The 17,236-nt window shown below is 42.5% G+C and overlaps 1 protein-coding gene across 1 annotated transcript in view; it reads right to left on the bottom strand.

Moving 5' to 3' along the window:
• mgat4b (alpha-1,3-mannosyl-glycoprotein 4-beta-N-acetylglucosaminyltransferase B) overlaps positions 1–17,236 on the bottom strand; it is a 133,744-nt gene that overhangs the window by 30,930 nt on the left and 85,578 nt on the right. Inside the window, exons 8-10 of the mRNA XM_041796865.1 lie at positions 11,851–11,965; positions 864–994; positions 549–656 (exon numbers count right to left, since the gene is read on the bottom strand). Coding sequence (XP_041652799.1) covers positions 549–656; positions 864–994; positions 11,851–11,965 — 354 coding nt within the window. The remainder of the gene's footprint in view (positions 1–548; positions 657–863; positions 995–11,850; positions 11,966–17,236) is intronic.

Genomic DNA, 17,236 nt, shown 5'->3' with positions numbered 1-17,236 from the left:
AAAACTAAGTTTAGTTTTCATCAAGATGACTAAAACTAGACTAAAATGGAATGCAGTTTTCGTCAGACATTCAAAATCTGTGATATTTCTCCCCTGTGGGTAAATCTGTCTACAAACAATGCATCTGTATCTATTCTACCTCTCAGCTGTAGAAAGCAGGAACCCCAGGTTTGGCAGAGAACACACTACCATGATTTGGTACCAGATTTAGACAAAAACATAAATGCTTGGACTAAAAGTAAAGACTAAAATGTGAGGACTTTTAGGGACTAAAACTAAGACTAAAATTAAAAACAGCTGCCAAAATTAACACTGCTATGAAGCTCACAGCTGCCTAAGGCTCATCAATGTGAGGCCCAATTTACATGAAATGAATCAAATTGAATCAGACCAAACATTTTCTGTATTCTAATGAATCAGTTTTTGGATGACTCAGGATTCAGAAGTCTTGTTATGGAAATAGTTGAAGCTGTAGCTATGAGGTTTTAAATCAGACAGTGAACAGACAGACATCATCACTATGTTAACACAATCTCTCTGATTATTACCTTCAGTTTCTGAATTTTCCCGGCCAAAGAGGAGTGCGTGCCGACATGTTGGAACAGAGACGGTTTGAAGCGGATCCTCAGGTTGGCTTTCTGTCTGTCGCAGTGTTTCTGAAGGACAAACAAACAAACAAGAAGAGCATTTCTAATCGCTCAGTAAAAACATTAAAACATCTGAGCAGAAACACACCAACGTCAGGATTCCTGCACAGCTTTGATATAAATGTATTTATCCCACAGCTGCTCCGTCTCACTCTTTAGTCCACACACACGTGTGTAAGCTGATAAATCCCGTGTTTAATAAGACGATGTACTCACTGCATCCTTCTCTGGATTGCACACTTTGACCCACATGATGTGGTCGAGCAGCCAGTCGATGGGTTTGTCTTTGTAGAACATGAGCATGAACTCCACGATGAGCGACAGGTCCAACGACTTAAACATCTTACCTGGAAGACAGGAGGACAGGGAAGGTTAATTAAACGCACCTTTAATGGAAAGAATCTCATCACATGGAGAAACAACTCCATCAGCACTCAGACGTCAGCCTCTCTGAGTCTCATCAGCTCAGAATGTGGATAAATTATTTTATTCTGCGGGACGATCGGATGAACGAAAATGAAGATTTATCTGCAGTTAATCGTCTAATGACAGACATCTGTGGAGATGCTGATAAAAATGGATCATTGTGTTAAGAAGGAGCAGAGAATGATCAGTGAAGGATGCTGGTTCAGATCCTGGAGCAGCTGGGTTAGTGATGGAGGAATGTAAATACAGAAACACGACGCCATCGAGCCGTGCACAGAAGGTTTTTAAAGGCTTCAGAATAGGTTTAGCATCCTACCCTATCATATTCTGTTGTATCTGGTATCATCTTGTATTGTCTAGTATCATCTGGTATTGACTCATATTGTCTAGAATTGTTATTACAGATGAACTCCACTGGATGGGGTTAGAGAATGCGTCATCCTTGAAGGATAGCGCTCTGGAGTCACCAGCTAGGATGCTAGGATGTACAGCTCCGTGGAAAGGTAGAGTTGGAAGCATAATTTATAGTGGTGTAAAGATAATCCGATATGGATCAGGTTACCGATCTTGACGTCAGCGGTCCGAGCACAGCGGTAAAAATGAGGCACGAACCGGTCTTTGGACCGGTTTTAACGATAGAGACGGTTCATTGATTGCTGTATTTTAATGAATCTTAAGGTCAAAATGAACCAAAATACATTTTTGTTTAAATATGCACAATACGAAAGAAAATTTGAAGCATTTAATTTTCCTCCAGAAAGTCCTGGAGTTGTTAAAAAACAATGGTTATCTCTGTTTTTGTGATAAAAGGCAGTTATGTCATTGATTTAGAAAAACAGAGCAGCAGTTTTAAATTCATTTTTAAGCACTATCACAGATTTAAACCTCTAAAAACAGAAAATAAAGCTCTAAGGTCTCGATGTTTCCCAGTATTCTGATGTTATTTCTCTGCAGCATGTTTGATCCCAGCAGGCTTCTGTAGTTTTGACTTGTTATTAGAGAGAAAACTGATATTTTTGAGCTGTTCAGATTTTCTGAGCCTACAGACGACAGGAGACAGTTAAAACGGAGGATGAACTAAGTAGCAATGACTGGTTTAGAAACATGAATCAAAGCAGAAAGCACTGACTGAATCCTAAAGTGATCAAGGACGTCAACATGACCTGATCTGAGCTCTTAAATGCATGAAAAAGTGCCTCAGTAATTGTAATTTAGTGAGTGAAATGCATCCTGGGAGATGTAGTTTCTTCTCTCCCACTGGGCTCTGGTAGCTCTGACTTGTTATCAGAGAGAAAACAAAGTTGTTTGCCTTCTCTCTCAGACTTTTATCTCCATCAGTGACACTGAAACAGACTTTCTCTGCAGGAAGTCCGGACGCCTGTCGTCACTTTCCCGTCTGCTTGTTTCTGAACCCGTCTGAGCACAGTGCCGGGGTGAGCCGAGGGAAACTTCTCTGGGAATTAAAGGTCAGGATATGAACCGAGCAGACCTTCTCAATGATGAGGGTGAACTGAAAGGCCAAGAGAAAGCCTCTTTCTGCTCCGTTCTCCCCCCTCAGCTCCGCCCTGATCCGTTTGGATGTTTCAGCTTCTGCAGGGCCGATTGTGCAACGAGGCGACAGAATTAAAAACCTCCCCCGCAGACGTAAATGAGGCTAAACTTAGCAAATGCAAAACCCAAATTTGAACAGTTGAATTACAGAAGCCCTGCAGCGCTGCAGCCCGCTCCTCCGTCTGATGTAATTCAGTGAGTCAGCTCCACCCTGATGAATTTGTGAAAGCAGCCGCTGCTCGCAGGCGACGCAGGGTCAGGAGGATTCGTGAGGTCAGATGTGAAAACCAGAGGGAGGAGGAGGAGGTGGGGGGAGGAGGAGAAGGAGGAGAGGAGGAGGAAGATGTTACTGATGCTCAGACAGACACACAAACATCCTCCAGCTCAAAGACGAGACTCCTGCAGAGAGCCACCGTTTGATTCTCCGTCTAAATTCTCCTTAGAGCTGGGAAACATGTACTGTTGTTATGATGTATGGATACGATCTAATAGAGGGGATCTAAGACGATAAATACTACATTTACTGCAGTTTATGAGGAAGCAGACTCAGAAAAATATGTTTAATGAACACAAGATAATTATTAAGAATTTTGCTTTAAATGGGGAATAATCAGTCCATTATTTTATCTAATTTAAGAGAATTTTCATTTTCTGCAACAAAAATTAAAGTCCTAGACAACAGAAAAAAGGGCAATTTATTGTTTAGAATAATTAGAAATAGCATGCACCTCCTGCACATGTCTAATTGTAGAACGACATCGGCAACATTAGAACTAAACTCAAACTGAACCTAACCAATGAAACTTTGGGACTGCAACTTTTACAACAGCATCAATTATGGGGAAGCAACTTTGTGGGGTCAAAAATGATATTTCAACTTATGAAATGGACTCAATATTTGGAGTGCAAGTTATGAAATAGACTGAATGTTTGGGACTGCAAGTTTTTGAATGGACTCAACATTGGGACTGCAACTTTAGGAACAGACTCAATATCAGGAGTGCAACTTTTGGAATGGACTTAGGACTTAGAAAAGTCTCACTTCTCATCAGCTCCCCCTGTTTTTTCAAAGTTTTCAACATCCTTTCAGTCCGTGCTTTTTCTTTTTTGGTCTGACTGAGGATCATAAAGTTTTATTGTTTTTGTTGATCAAAATAACAAAGATTTGATCACTTTGAAACATAAGATTTAAGATTAAAAAAACATTTCGACAGGAATGTTGATCTGTATTTTCCAGCCCTAATTCACCTCCATCTCTGTGTAAATCATTCTCTCCCTCCTTCATCTCTCTGTCATCCCTCCATGAAATCCCGTCTCAAACAAACCCTGCTGGCAGAGCGACAGGCCGTGTGATGCTGCAGATTGGATGAAAACAGGGACTGAAAATTGTGATTCAGATCAGTTCAGAAAACAAACATGATGAGGGAGAGACGGCTCTCAGCTCCTCTCCGCTCTGCATCGATCCATGACAGGAATCATTGGAGGATAATGACCGGAGTCACGTCTGCAGTGAACTTCAACAAAATCTTTACGTTTATTTAGAGAGAGAAGATGAGCTGCTTTTATGGAGCTACAAAGCTGCATGTCTAACAGGAAAATGTATAAACAGTTCATTTTATTCTGGTGCTTTTAAACTCATGCATATTTGGGTGCTCAATCAGCTGTTCTCAGCTGGTGGGTCAGGACCATGAAGTGGGTTGTGGAGCTGTTTTCAGTGGGTTGCAAACATGTATGCCTTTGAAAAATATGTGGCATAAATCATTCCACTTCTTTGCAAATTTGCTAGAAAATATAATCTGTAATTCTGAAATATTTTGGTCTGCATCTCGTCTTTTTTACTGTCCAGAGAAATAATGCATGTATGAGGTAAAAGAAGACAGAGAGGAGAAGAAGTGTGCTCAGACAGGCAGACGTCTGGCACCTTTCCTCAAACACGTCGAGGAGAGAGAAGGTGTGAGTTTTGTTCCTTTATCTCTAGGACCGGTTTGATATTTTAAGGTTGAAAGTGAGGACATTTTCTTCATAAATCACTTCTTCAAAGTGCTGCAAAAAATTAAAGCTTTGGTTTAAAAGCCGAAATTTAAATTATACTTCTGATGTCCGAATGATGAGTCTGCATCTCACTGCAGATTTACTCAATCTCCTCAAACATTAGAGGACGTTACTGCTGCAGAAAGTGAAGCTCTGGAGAAGAAAGAGGACGCTGGAAACTTTAGATGGAGCTCTCTCTGACACTCACAAATTCTTATGTTTGCATTTTCTGAGGAAGTTTAGAGAGATCTGATAAAATGCATCGAATGGTTTCATCCATCCATCTTCTCCCACTTATCCGAGATCAGGTCGCAGGGGCAGCAGCCTAAGCAGGGAAGCCCAGACTTCCCTCTCTCCGGCCACTTCGTCCAGCTCTTCCTGGGGGATCCCGAGACTTTCCCAGGCCAGCCGAGCGACATAGTCTCTCCAGCGTGTCCTAGGTCTTCCCCGGGGTCTCCTCCCAGTAGGACCTGCCCAGAACACCTCACCAGGGAGGCGTCCAGGAGGCATCCGGACCAGATGCCTGAGCCAGCGACTCCAAGTCCCTCCTGGATGGCCGAGCGTCTCACCCTATCTCTAAGAGAGAGCCCAGACACCCTGCGGAGGAAACTCATTCCAGCCGCCTCTATCCGTGATCTCGTTCTTTCGGTCACTACCCACAGCTCGTGACCATAGGTGAGGATAGGAAAGTAGATCGACCGGTAAATCGAGAGCTTCACCTTTCGACTCAGATCTTTCTTCACCACGACAGGCCGATGCAGAGACCGCATCACTGCTGATGGCGCACTGATCCGCCTGTCAATCTCCTGTTTCATTCTTCCCTCACTCTTGAACAAGACCACGAGATACTTGAACTTCTCCACTTGGGGCAGGATCTCATTCCCAACCCGGAGAGGGAATTCCACCCTTTCCCGACTGAGGACCATGGCCTCAGATTTGGAGGTGCTGATTTTCATCCCAGCCGCTTCACCCGCTTCCTTCGGCTGCCACCCAGCTCACACGACACCTCTAAGGCCCCTCCTATGGGTGGTGAGTCCATGGGAGGGGGGTCCCACGTTGGTTCTTCGGGCTGTGCCTGGCTGAGCCCCATGGGTGCAGGCCCGGCCACCAGACGCTCGCCGTCTGACCATGAACTTCGGGTTTATACGTGTTTCAGTCCACTCCCACGTTAGTCTGACCTTCCTGCCCCATCACCGTCTCTAACTCTGTTTTCTCTTTATTTTAATCAGGAATATTAAATCTCTCTCCTTCATTCATCTTTACCTTCATTTTTATCACTCCTCCTCTAAAAGCTTTGCGTCTCTGCTCTCTCTCCCTATCATCCTGTAAATATCCTTTTTTATTTGTTTTGAATTAAACTGAATTAAAGCGGACAGATCTGAATTATTCATCGACTCACACTTTATGAATTATTTCACACCTGAGATAAAATTGAAAAGCTCACCTCCATCTCTACTCCTGCTAACGCTGTTATGACTGTTTCAGTGCCATTTTTTCATCTTTATGTCATATGTCATATTTTATTATTATTTTCATTACCTCCGCCAAGGAGGTCATATGATCAGGTGGGTTTGTTAGTTTGGTAGCAACATAACTCAAAAAGTCATGGACGGATTTTCATGAAATTTTCAGGAAATGTCAGAAATGGCATAAAGAAGAACTGTTTGGTTTTTGGAGTGATCCGGATCACCGTCTGGATCCAGGATTTTTTTTAAGGATTCTGTACTATTGCGAGATAGGGCTAATGGCGGAGGTCTGCACTGTTACCACTTTACACCAGGAGATGGCAGACATGAGTAACTTCAATCCCAGCAGCATTTTTGGGTGTGTTTCTACTCAAAGTTTTGGAGTTTATAGAGTTTGAAAGACGCACGCCCGGTCGAGGAGACGAGTCAGAGCGTAACAGAGAGAACGACAGCGAATTGTAGCGAGAATACTCACAATGCTGGGAGGAATAGAGGAATATTCACCCTCTGCTATGACTTCCAGTTGTCTAGTGAGACAATGAGTGAGACTGTCAGTGCATCTGCTGGCACGGGAGGCAATGCTTCCACCATGACAGCCCTCCTGTAGTGAAGCCAATGCTTTGCCTCACTGTGTTTCCACCCCACCAAGGAGGGAGTAATCAGCGAATGCCGTGATGGGGGGCACATGGGGGTGGATCCAGAAATGTTTTAAAGGATTCTTCATTATTGGGATACAGGGCTAATGGTTGAGGTCTGCACTCTCTGAGTGCTTTTCTAGTTATAGTTTAATTTTTAAACATTTTCACTTGCCAAATAATTTTTAAAAATCTCCCTTTGGTATTTTCTTTGTCAGTATATATCTCAGAAATATTTTTATTCATAAAATAAATATCTTTGCTCTTAAATCAACTTTTAATGTGCATATAAACGCTCCTTTGGCTTCATCTGTGATTGTATTTCCTTTATCAACATTTCTATAAATACACTACTGAGTTATATTTCTACCACAGACGAGTACAGACTCGTACAGTGTAGATATTTTTGTTTTACAGCCCAATAATCCACAAAGGAAGGCGTCATTTCCTTCTATAAATCTGTTAAAAGACACCAAATCCTACTAACTACGAGAAAAACAAAAATGTGACACTAAACCCTGAGTCTGCAGCGATTTATCTCTGTGATTATTTCTATTATTGACCCAAAATTATGAGTCTGATTAAACAGGAGAGTTTGCTCCTGCAGCAGATGATGGACTCTTCTCATGGCCGTCTGCTGTCCGCCTCGCTTTCCTCTCTGAAAAGAACAAAGAGCCGGCGATGAACGGGACACAGACTCCTCTATTAACTTCACTGTCAGATTACCCACAAAGCAACAGTTTCATCAGCCTCACATGCCCAGAGGAGGACGGGTTCCTTTCCTCGGACAGAGAGGACAGTTTGTGCTCGGATCAGAAATCAGAAATAATCAAATTAAAAGATCTTTCACAGAAACAGCGTCCCTGAGGCTTCAGCCGCGTTCTGACGTTCATCAGGACAGAACTGATGTTAGTCTGATCAATAATTCACAGTAAAAATGTGGAATTTCTCCTGATGGAGGACGAGCTCGGAGAACAAACAGTCAGAGGACAGAGAAATACTCAGAGACAATGTTTAATGAAGGCTGCAGCTGTTTACTGTCATTCAAAGAGCTGCGAGGATTTCTGATGGAGGATTTGGACTGAAATAAGATTTATCCAAACATACTTTCAGATGCAGATTTGGGCCATTAGTCATGATGGAAATAACAGCATTAAAAGCCTCCAAATATTTCCTCTTTTTAAGGCAGCAGAGAACAAAAGCGGCTTTATTTACAGGCCAGATCGCGTCCTTTATTCCTACATCCAAACTGGCCTGAATCTAAAAAAGCCTCTGTAGTTTTCCTCCAACTTGTCCTTTTTAGTAAACGTGGTGATTTTTAAGCTCCACATGTCAGTCTGTAATAAACCTGCTGGTTTTAAAATGGAGCTGGAACACTTTAGGAGTGGTAGCTCTGACCGAGAGAGAGTAAAAACAGCTCTTTATCACTGAATATTCACTATACAGTAAACCACTGTTTTGGTTTCATGGACTCACACACTGAGGGAGAAAAGCGGTTAAAAGTGGCCTTCTTAGTACAGCCAGTTAAACACTGCAGTAGCTTTGCAAGGAGCTGGCAGGACGGGCACCTTTAACCACTTTTCTTCCTCATTTTGTGGAATTCATCCATGAAACAAAAACCGGGGTTTACTGTTTTATGTCGAGGAGTTTTGTTAAAGGTCACATAAATTATTTGACCCCTGCACAAAAGTGAGTGTTGTCCGTTTCCCTCCTGTTTTGACGTCTTATTGATGACGATGTTATAAAGGATCAGCAGTTTGTTGTTTTATTTTTGTAATTTTCCAGATGCTCAGTGCCCTACCATGTCTGACTTCCTGTTTTGGTAAATCTGCTCTCCGTGGATCGTCCACATCTCCCGGTAAAAACAGACGTGGCGTAGTGTCCTGATGACTGATGCTCTTTCTCTGATAATCGAGCGTCTGCACTGATAGCAGGCTAAAGTAAGGGTTAAAAACTTAAAGTCCTGAGTCTCCTCCTGACTGTCACTCTACCAGCAGATCTTTACAGCTTATCAGAAGTTTTTCACAGTTTCATCACTTCGAGCTCGTTTTCATCGTCTGAAATCATCTCTACTTTGTTGTTCAGCTTCTCGCCGTGTTTCAGCCTCCGGAGGAACCACGGGGTGCGTTTGATTCGACCGTCCCCGACCTCAGTAATGACAGGCAGAGCACTCAGGGACCTATTAGAGGGAAGTGGAGCAGCAAAGCCTCATGGGAAGAAAATGGAGCTGGGTAATTGTATGTGTGTGGAGATAAGCTGGAGCTCTAAACACTGAGAGGAGGAGGAAATCCCCCCCTGAGATACACGCCATTTATTTCTCTGTTATTGTGAGAGATTTGTAGTGTTTAGTTTAAATGACACTCACATTTATTCATTCAACATTTACAGGGTTGATCCAAATATGACTAAACATCATATTTAGGTTCAACCGTGTGGACTTCAGTGATTTAACCTGATTAGCTATCAGGACCTTCCACCGCCTCATTGAGAAATCACGACAAAAACCCCTGAAATTACCCAATAACCTCTGGAACCAAGAGACGTCATTACAGGAGCCCTGAGAGGACATGCATGCAAAAAAGTTGGGACAGGGCCAATGTGTAGCATCCCCTCTTCTTCTAACAACAGTCTGGAAACATCTGGGAAGTGAGGAGACCAGCTGATGGAGAGGAATGTTGTCCCATTCTTGTCTGATGTAGGATTCTAGCGGCTCAACAGTTCTGGGTCTTCCTCCTTTTCTGAAGCTCCAAATGTTTTCTACTGGTGAAAGGTCTGGACTACAGGCAGACCAGTTCAGGACCCGGACTCTTCTCCTGTGAAGCCATGCTGTTGTGATGTATGTGGTATGTGGTTTAGCATGGTCTTGCTGACAGAGTCGTTGTCTGGATGGGAGCATATGTTGCTCTAAAAGCTCTCTCTACTTTCCAGCATTGATAGTTCCTTTCCAGATGTTAGAGCTGCCCACGCCATAGGCACTAATGCAACCCCATACCATCAGAGATGCAGGCTTTAGACCTGAGCCAGGAGAACAAGCTGGATGCTCCCTCTCCTCTTCAGTCCACAGGACACAGCGTCTGTGGTTTCCTCTGACCACAGAACAGTTTTCCATGTTTCCTCAGTCCATGTTAAATGAGCTTTGGTCCAGAGAAGACGGCGGTGTTTCTGGATCCTGTTCACATATGGCTTCTTCTCTCCATGATCCAGCTTTAACTGTCATTGGTGGATGGCGTGGCCGGCTGTGTTGACAGACGATGATTTCTGGAATGTTCCTGAGCCCATGCAGTGATTTCAGTCCAGAATCATGCCTGTTTTTAATGCAGTGGCCCCTGAGGGCCCCTTCAGCCTGTTGTCACTTAACCTAATGACTTTAAAATAATCCTCCAGCTGTTTATCATTAGTACCACTTACGTTTCAAGCTTTTTGTCACCCTGTGTCTATTTTGTGAGATGTGTTGCTATCATCAAATTCAAAATGAGGTACTAGATTTAATGAAATGGCAAAATGTCTCAGATTAAAAATTGTGAATAAATAAGGGTTAAGAGATTTGACAATCATTGATTCTATTTGTACATTTTACACAGTGTCCCAACTTTTTTGGAAGTTTAGTCTTAATAAAAATGTCCATACTAGCAGGATGGACTCCATTGTCTACATAATATGATGTGATATGTTAGGCTATGGTTAGGGCTGTCATGATTAATCGAGTTAATGGTGATTAATCAAGGTCAAATAGTGCACCAATTGTTTTTAGTTGAGATTAATTGCATCCTTTATTTCTCCTTCTGGTTAGGCCTCGTCAGCGTCTCCCTGCAGCCACAGAGATGTAAAATAAGTCCACCACCGCTCATTAACGTTTCATTTGACCTTAGAAGTTCAGTCAGAAGTCTTCGGAACTGTTTTAATGTTTACTTCCAATCCATTACATGTTCCTTTTTCATGTTCACGTTTATGATAAAACCTTAAATCTACTGATAAAAGTGGGTTTGTATCCAAACAGGAAGTCAGTAACCCTTACTGTAAGGCAGCAGAAAAATAAAGAATCACAAAAACAGTTTAAAATGCAAAATAGTTGAAAAAACAGGTGTGAATAATCGCGATTAACTAAAGAAATTCTGAGATTAATTGCGATTAAAAATGTTAATTTTCTGACAGCCCTAGTTACGATATTACACGGAGAATCTTTGTAAAATGTTGATCCCAGCGGTTGCTTCTTCTTTTTTCTTCTTGATGGATTTGTGAAGCGTCGATGTGCATAGCGCCACCTGCTGTAATGGACCGTGTTAACGACCTCAGTGGCTCTTTATCTGGTTTAATAAAACATTAAATAAATAAATAGCTACAGAACACAGTTATGATAAATTTAAACATCAGTTTAAAGATCCTAAAAATCTCCTTCATAATAATAATTTTATTCTTCCTTCCTCTATTTTCCTACAGACCTGACAGCAGACGTCTGTCTTTAACTTTCTCAGAGAATAAACAGCGTTTGGCCGTGTCTCAGATGGGAGCTGGAGCTGATCAGAAGAATCCAGATGACCTTCCTGATTTCTGACTCTCCCTCGTTTTCCCTCGGAGCTGGAAACAGTCCTGATAATAAAAATCAGACTCCAGATCAGCTTTTGGTTCCAGGCCAGTAAAAATCTACGTTCCACATGTCGGCGTCCGCTGATTGGCTCCAGCAGCAGAGAAGTCACTGATTGGCTGTGACAGAATAATTAGAAATGAGATCGGACCGAGGCTGACGCTTTCATTAATCTGCTGGATTTAATTTAACCCTCAGATGGAGCTCCACTTCCTGTCTGAGCTTCAACACAAACTTCTGTATGTGAGCACGCAGTGATCCTAAACGAACTCATCTCAGAGGTCCAATTACTCCATTTTCACGGCTTTCAGACAGATTTCAACATCCTGATTCAGCACAAGATGGATGACAGGCACAGTAGAGCGTTCTTGGACCTGGAAATTGGAGTTCAGGCCCAAAATATCCACCTTCATCCCAGCCTGTGCGAGTTCTCTCTGAACCCGGCCATATCTTCATTTATGGAGTCATAACTGTGGAAGTTTTTAATGTAAAAATGAAGAACAGCGACTCACCGATGAAGCCGAGCTGAGAAAACTCGAGGATCATCCACTCCTCTGATGGCTGCTGCAACGCAAAGTTCTTCATGGTGGTGAAGTAGTTGGGACGAGCAACGATGTCGTCCTCTAGCTGTAAAAGAGAGAGAGAGGGAGAGAGAGATGCATCATAGGGTTCAGCTCCACACCAAACCATCCCTCTCAATGTTGAAGCACCAACTTCCACAGACTGGCCTGGGCCTTCTCTAAGGTCACCATGATTCCTTTATGGCATGCAGCAGCTTTTGTTTTGGTGACACGGCCGCTCATGAAGGGGTTAAAGAGCAGAGATATCTAGGACCCAGCCAAACTAGACGATAATTAATCTGTGATAACCAGTTTATTTTTTTAACCTGAATAATAACCAGAGAAACAAGTTAGGCTCTAGTATGTCATATTTTTCTAAATGTAACCTTCTCTCCTTAAAGCAGAATTACCTTTTATTGTTAAGAATGTGTACAAATGTGACAAAAATCTACAAAGAGGAGTTAACAGTGGCAAAAAATGGCAGGAAGAAATGCAAATTAGATAAAAGTAGCCAAACATGGCAAATGAGATTAATGGGGACAAAAGTAGTTATTAAAAGAGGCAAGAATGAGGAAACAGTGACAAAACAGATTGGCAAAACGGAGCAAAAAGAATGAAAAAAAAACAGCAAAAACAAACATTGAAAATGGCAAAAGGGGAGAAAAGTGGGGAAAATTGGTTAAAAGTAGCAACAAAATGATTATCAGGGTCCATCCTCTGGGTTTATCAGGGTCCATTCTCTGGGTTTTCCAGGGTCCACTCTCTGGGTTTATCAGGGTCCATCCTCTGGGTTTATCAGGGTCCATCCTCTGGGTTTATCAGGGTCCATTCTCTGGGTTTTCCAGGGTCCATTCTCTGGGTTTATCAGGGTCCATTCTCTGGGTTTTTCAGGGTCCATTCTCTGGGTTTATCAGGGTCCATTCTCTGGGTTTTTCAGGGTCCATTCTCTGGGTTTATCAGGGTCCGCTCTCTGGGTTTATCAGGGTCCGCTCTCTGGGTTTTTCAGGGTCCATTCTCTGGGTTTATCAGGGTCCATTCTCTGGGTTTATCAGGGTCCATTCCTTCGGTTTATCAGGGTCCATTCTCTGGGTTTTTCAGGGTCCATTCTCCGGGTTTATCAGGGTCCATTCTCTGGGTTTATCAGGGTCCATTCCTTCGGTTTATCAGGGTCCATTCTCTGGGTTTATCAGGGGCCATTCTCTGGGTTTATCAGGGTCCATTCTCTGGGTTTATCAGGGGCCATTCTCTGGGTTTATCAGGGTCCATTCTCTGGGTTTATCAGGGGCCATTCTCTGGGTTTATCAGGGTCCATTCTCTGGGTTTATCAGGGTCCATTCTCTGGGTTTATCAGGGTCCGCTCTCTGGGTTTTTCAGGGTCCATTCTCTGGGTTTATCAGGGTCCATCCTCCTTGGTAGGTGTGCATGTGTCTGCTGCCTTCACTTCCTCCTGTTAAAAGTTACCTCTCCAGCAGAGCGCCCCCTACAGGCCAGGTGTTTTGAGTATTTGCAGCATTCCTCAGTTGTTTCTGAGTTAACATGGTTTCGACTTTGTATCTTTTCTATTTTGGCGCCATGTTTTAATATAACTCAGCTGTTGCAGCTTTTAGCAACACCTCTGATCGGTTTTCAGACCTTTAAGTCATTGCATATGTTCATTGTTTCTGAATCTGCTGGTAGTTTTTCTACATGTGTGTCATTTCATCTGTTGCTGAGCCTTTGCACTTGCTGGCAAACAAAATCCCCCAATTTAAAAAAGCTTCACTTTGAGGCATAAATGCACCTTTCAGGTAAAACTTAGAGCACCATCCCAGCCTTCAGTCAGGCAGCAGATGCTGTGGTTGTACAGCTCTCTGACAGACGTTTACGCCCTCAGCTTCAGTAAACGGGGGAGTCAGGGTGGAGTAATTACCTCCCCCACCTCCCCCTCCTGTCACCGCACACCTCTGAGGAGACACTCTGCAGAGTTCAGAGCGAGTTTAGGTGTCAAAACAGTGCGTTCGGCTCCGTGTTCCTGTCAAAACGCTCCATGTGGGAGCAGCCGTGGCTCCGTCACCTCCAGCTGGGACGGTGATGGAGAGGAGATCGCTCCGTCGCTGGGAAATAACCCAGATCAGCTCCAGAGAGAAAGAAAGGGGGAGCTGCAGCGTTCAAGGACACATCACTACAACCTTTCAATAAAAGAGCCAGAAAAAAGACGACACAACATTGGAGAGCAGAGAACGATTCAAGTCCTGACTGAGAGAGTGAAAAAGTTTCTTGGAAAACGGAGAAACAGCGTTCTCCACTGACAGGAGATTTATCTGAACTTAGATTAAATATTCTGACGGTCTGTTCAGTTTTAACCTTGTCTGTCTTCATCATATTTTAATGTGCTTACATGACAACAATCCATGCATTATCATAAAAAACCCTTCACATGATTTTATCACCAGTGTTTGATGCTTTTATTCAGGTTTTAATGTGCATATGTGACCTTATTTACAAAACCAGGAACCAGTTTTTAATCTAGAACCTGTTCGTTGTTGTTCCATAGTGTTTAGGACCTCATCTACTTTAAGGGTCCAGAGAAATCTCTGCTCATTTACAACAGTTCAAATATGCATATTTGCTGCTTTTTGCTCATATATGTTGAGTTTTTAAGGTAAAAATAGAGTTTGGTTGTATTTTCATACAGGATGCAACTATGGCCTTGTGTCCCTCCATGGCCCCTGCCATAGTGCAGAACCCCCACCCCCCACCCGGGCAGCCCTGCAGACCCATCAGCATCTCCACTGTCTGGTCTGGGTGCACTGGTGCATGGAAACACTGAGTCTTTATGCAGCTATTTGGGGAAATCGCCCTCTTTCCATGGATATCTGCCCTTTCACAAGCATTGAATTCATAGATGAGGATGGTAACAGCACGGTGAAAACACAGTAAAAATTACCAGTGCAGGAAAGGAATGAACAGTTTGGGAAAATAACCTAACTGCACATTTTTCAAGCATTAATCGGGTCATCTGAAACACATATAGGTTAAAGAAACATTACACCTGTGATTTGAAAAAGAATGGAGGACATAACACAATTTAATCCAATTTTTTCTGAACTGCCTAGCCCTACTGCAGGAGCTGATGGTGACTGTGCTGCAGACATGTATTTATGAAAACATCTCCACCTCAGCAGGACTTCAAATGTTAGTTATATATACATATACACTGGAGATCAAAATTAGAGAACAATCCACAATCTCCCACATTTCAAGTTCTCTGAATTGCCCTGTTTCAAAATGACCCAGACACGAGAAAAAGAGCAGAATTTCAAGCATATTGCATGTGTTACCTATAATGTGAAGCACAGTATAAAAAACTTAAATGAAATATTAAAAAAAAAACTGATCAAAATTAGAGAACACTTTCAGATATCTCCCAGTAATTGGTTATAGTTTGGTACCTGGTGCTAATTTAATATGGAGAACCTCAATGGACAACTGGTTTGACACTGCAGCAGGAATTGCTCGCCAGTTCATCACTGAACAGGGGCTCTGTCTCATCATACAGTGTCTTGAGGTTTAAGAACATTTGGACTGAAAGCCCACTCTGCAGTGACCAAACCTCTCATGAGCAGAAAGAATCAAACAGCTAGACTAACCTTTGCTGGGGGACAGAAGAAAACTGGTCCAAAGTTTACTTAAGTGATGAAATCAAGTTTAATTTATTTGGATCCAATGGAAAACATTCTGTAAGTCATCAAACTGGGGAAAGACTGAACCCAAAGTGAATAAAAAAGTCAGTGAGAAGTTGAGGAGGAAGTGTCGTGGTTTGGAGGATGTTTTCTGCAGCAGGAGGTGGGCCTCTTGTACGGCTACATGGCTGAGTGAATGCAAATGTTTTTCTTTGACAACATATGATTCCTTCCCTGCGTTCATCACCTAATCAGACAGTAATTTTCATGCAGGACGATGCTCAGTGTCAACCAGCAAAATGTGTATAGCAGTTCTTTGAAACTGAAAACACTGAAATATTGAAATGGCCAGCCCAGAGTCCTAATCTACACCCAAGAGAAAACCTCTGGAAAATCCTTGGTCACTATGGCCAATAAACCCACTACAGTCACTGAACTGTGGAAGAGACTGGAAGAAGAGGGGACCAAAATCACACCAGAGCAGTGTGAGAGACTGGTGACATCCTGTGGCTGTAGATGTACTCAAGTCATTCAAAGCAAAGGCCTGTACACTTCCTACTAATTTTTGACTGCCGTAACCTTCAGAAAATTTTGCTATAATCTTTCTTTGTTCTACAGGCATTGCTGTTCTTTAATTTTGATCACTGTGTTTTCCACAAAAAAAATATTTTTTGTTGAAGTTCTTTTCTACGGTGGCCCTGAGAGCTCACAGCACTGCAACTTAAGAAAACACATGCAAAAAGCAAAAACACAAGCAAATTAAGAAAACATCTTCATCAATTTGACAACACATGCGCAGCATTTAGAAAGCACGCTGCAAAGACCAACACAACACATTAGAAAAACGCGCTGCAAATACACCGCAACACAACGGAAGTGTTTCCAGAGGACACTTAAAAGTGATGCACACGTTCGGACACGCTTATTGATGTTGTTGACCATAGATATGGATACGTAGATGACGCGTCCACAGCTATTAAACGTAGCCGCTCTGCATCTGTGAAACCATGTCAGAAAAACCCACCGGTTGTTTAACTTACTTGTCCCCTATTAAGGGTTCTGATAGTAACTATAGCCAGCTAACAGCGTGTTTCACACTATATACAGTCTATGGTTTCACAGTGAATTAACCGTGTGTATTATTTCATCAGGTTATGAGAATTGGCAGGCTAATTACAAGCAAAAGGCTAATGATAGTTTGACAGCAGATCACTGCAATAGGCTAATATCTGAATCATACGATCACAATGTTAAAATTAATCAAAAACACTTACTTTTTATCTCATTTTCCAACACCACTGTGACTCAAAATCCGCGTCAACAACATCAACAAGCATGTCCGAACGTGTGCATCACTTTTAAGTGTCCTCTGGAAACACTTCCGTTGTGTTGCGGTGTATTTGCAGCGTGTTTTTCTAATGTGTTGTGTTGGTCTTTGCAGCATGTTTTCTAAACGCTGCGCATGTGTTGTCAAATTGATGAAGATGTTTTCTTATTTGCTTGTGTTTTTGCTTTTTGCATGTGTTTTCTTAAGTTGCAGTGCTGTGAGCTCTCAGGGCCACCGTACTTTTCTCTGTTTTAAAACAATGTTCCAGTAGCATGGTATTGCCACAACAAAAAATCCTTCAAATGTTGAGCATCAAAGATTACATTATTTCGGAATAAATCAAGTGTTC

The sequence above is a fragment of the Cheilinus undulatus genome, linkage group 10 (genome assembly GCF_018320785.1).
Source record: "Cheilinus undulatus linkage group 10, ASM1832078v1, whole genome shotgun sequence".
In the NCBI taxonomy this organism is placed as follows: domain Eukaryota; kingdom Metazoa; phylum Chordata; class Actinopteri; order Labriformes; family Labridae; genus Cheilinus; species Cheilinus undulatus.
The sequence above is the reverse complement of the archived record's forward strand: the minus strand, read 5'-3'. Positions and strand labels throughout refer to the sequence as shown.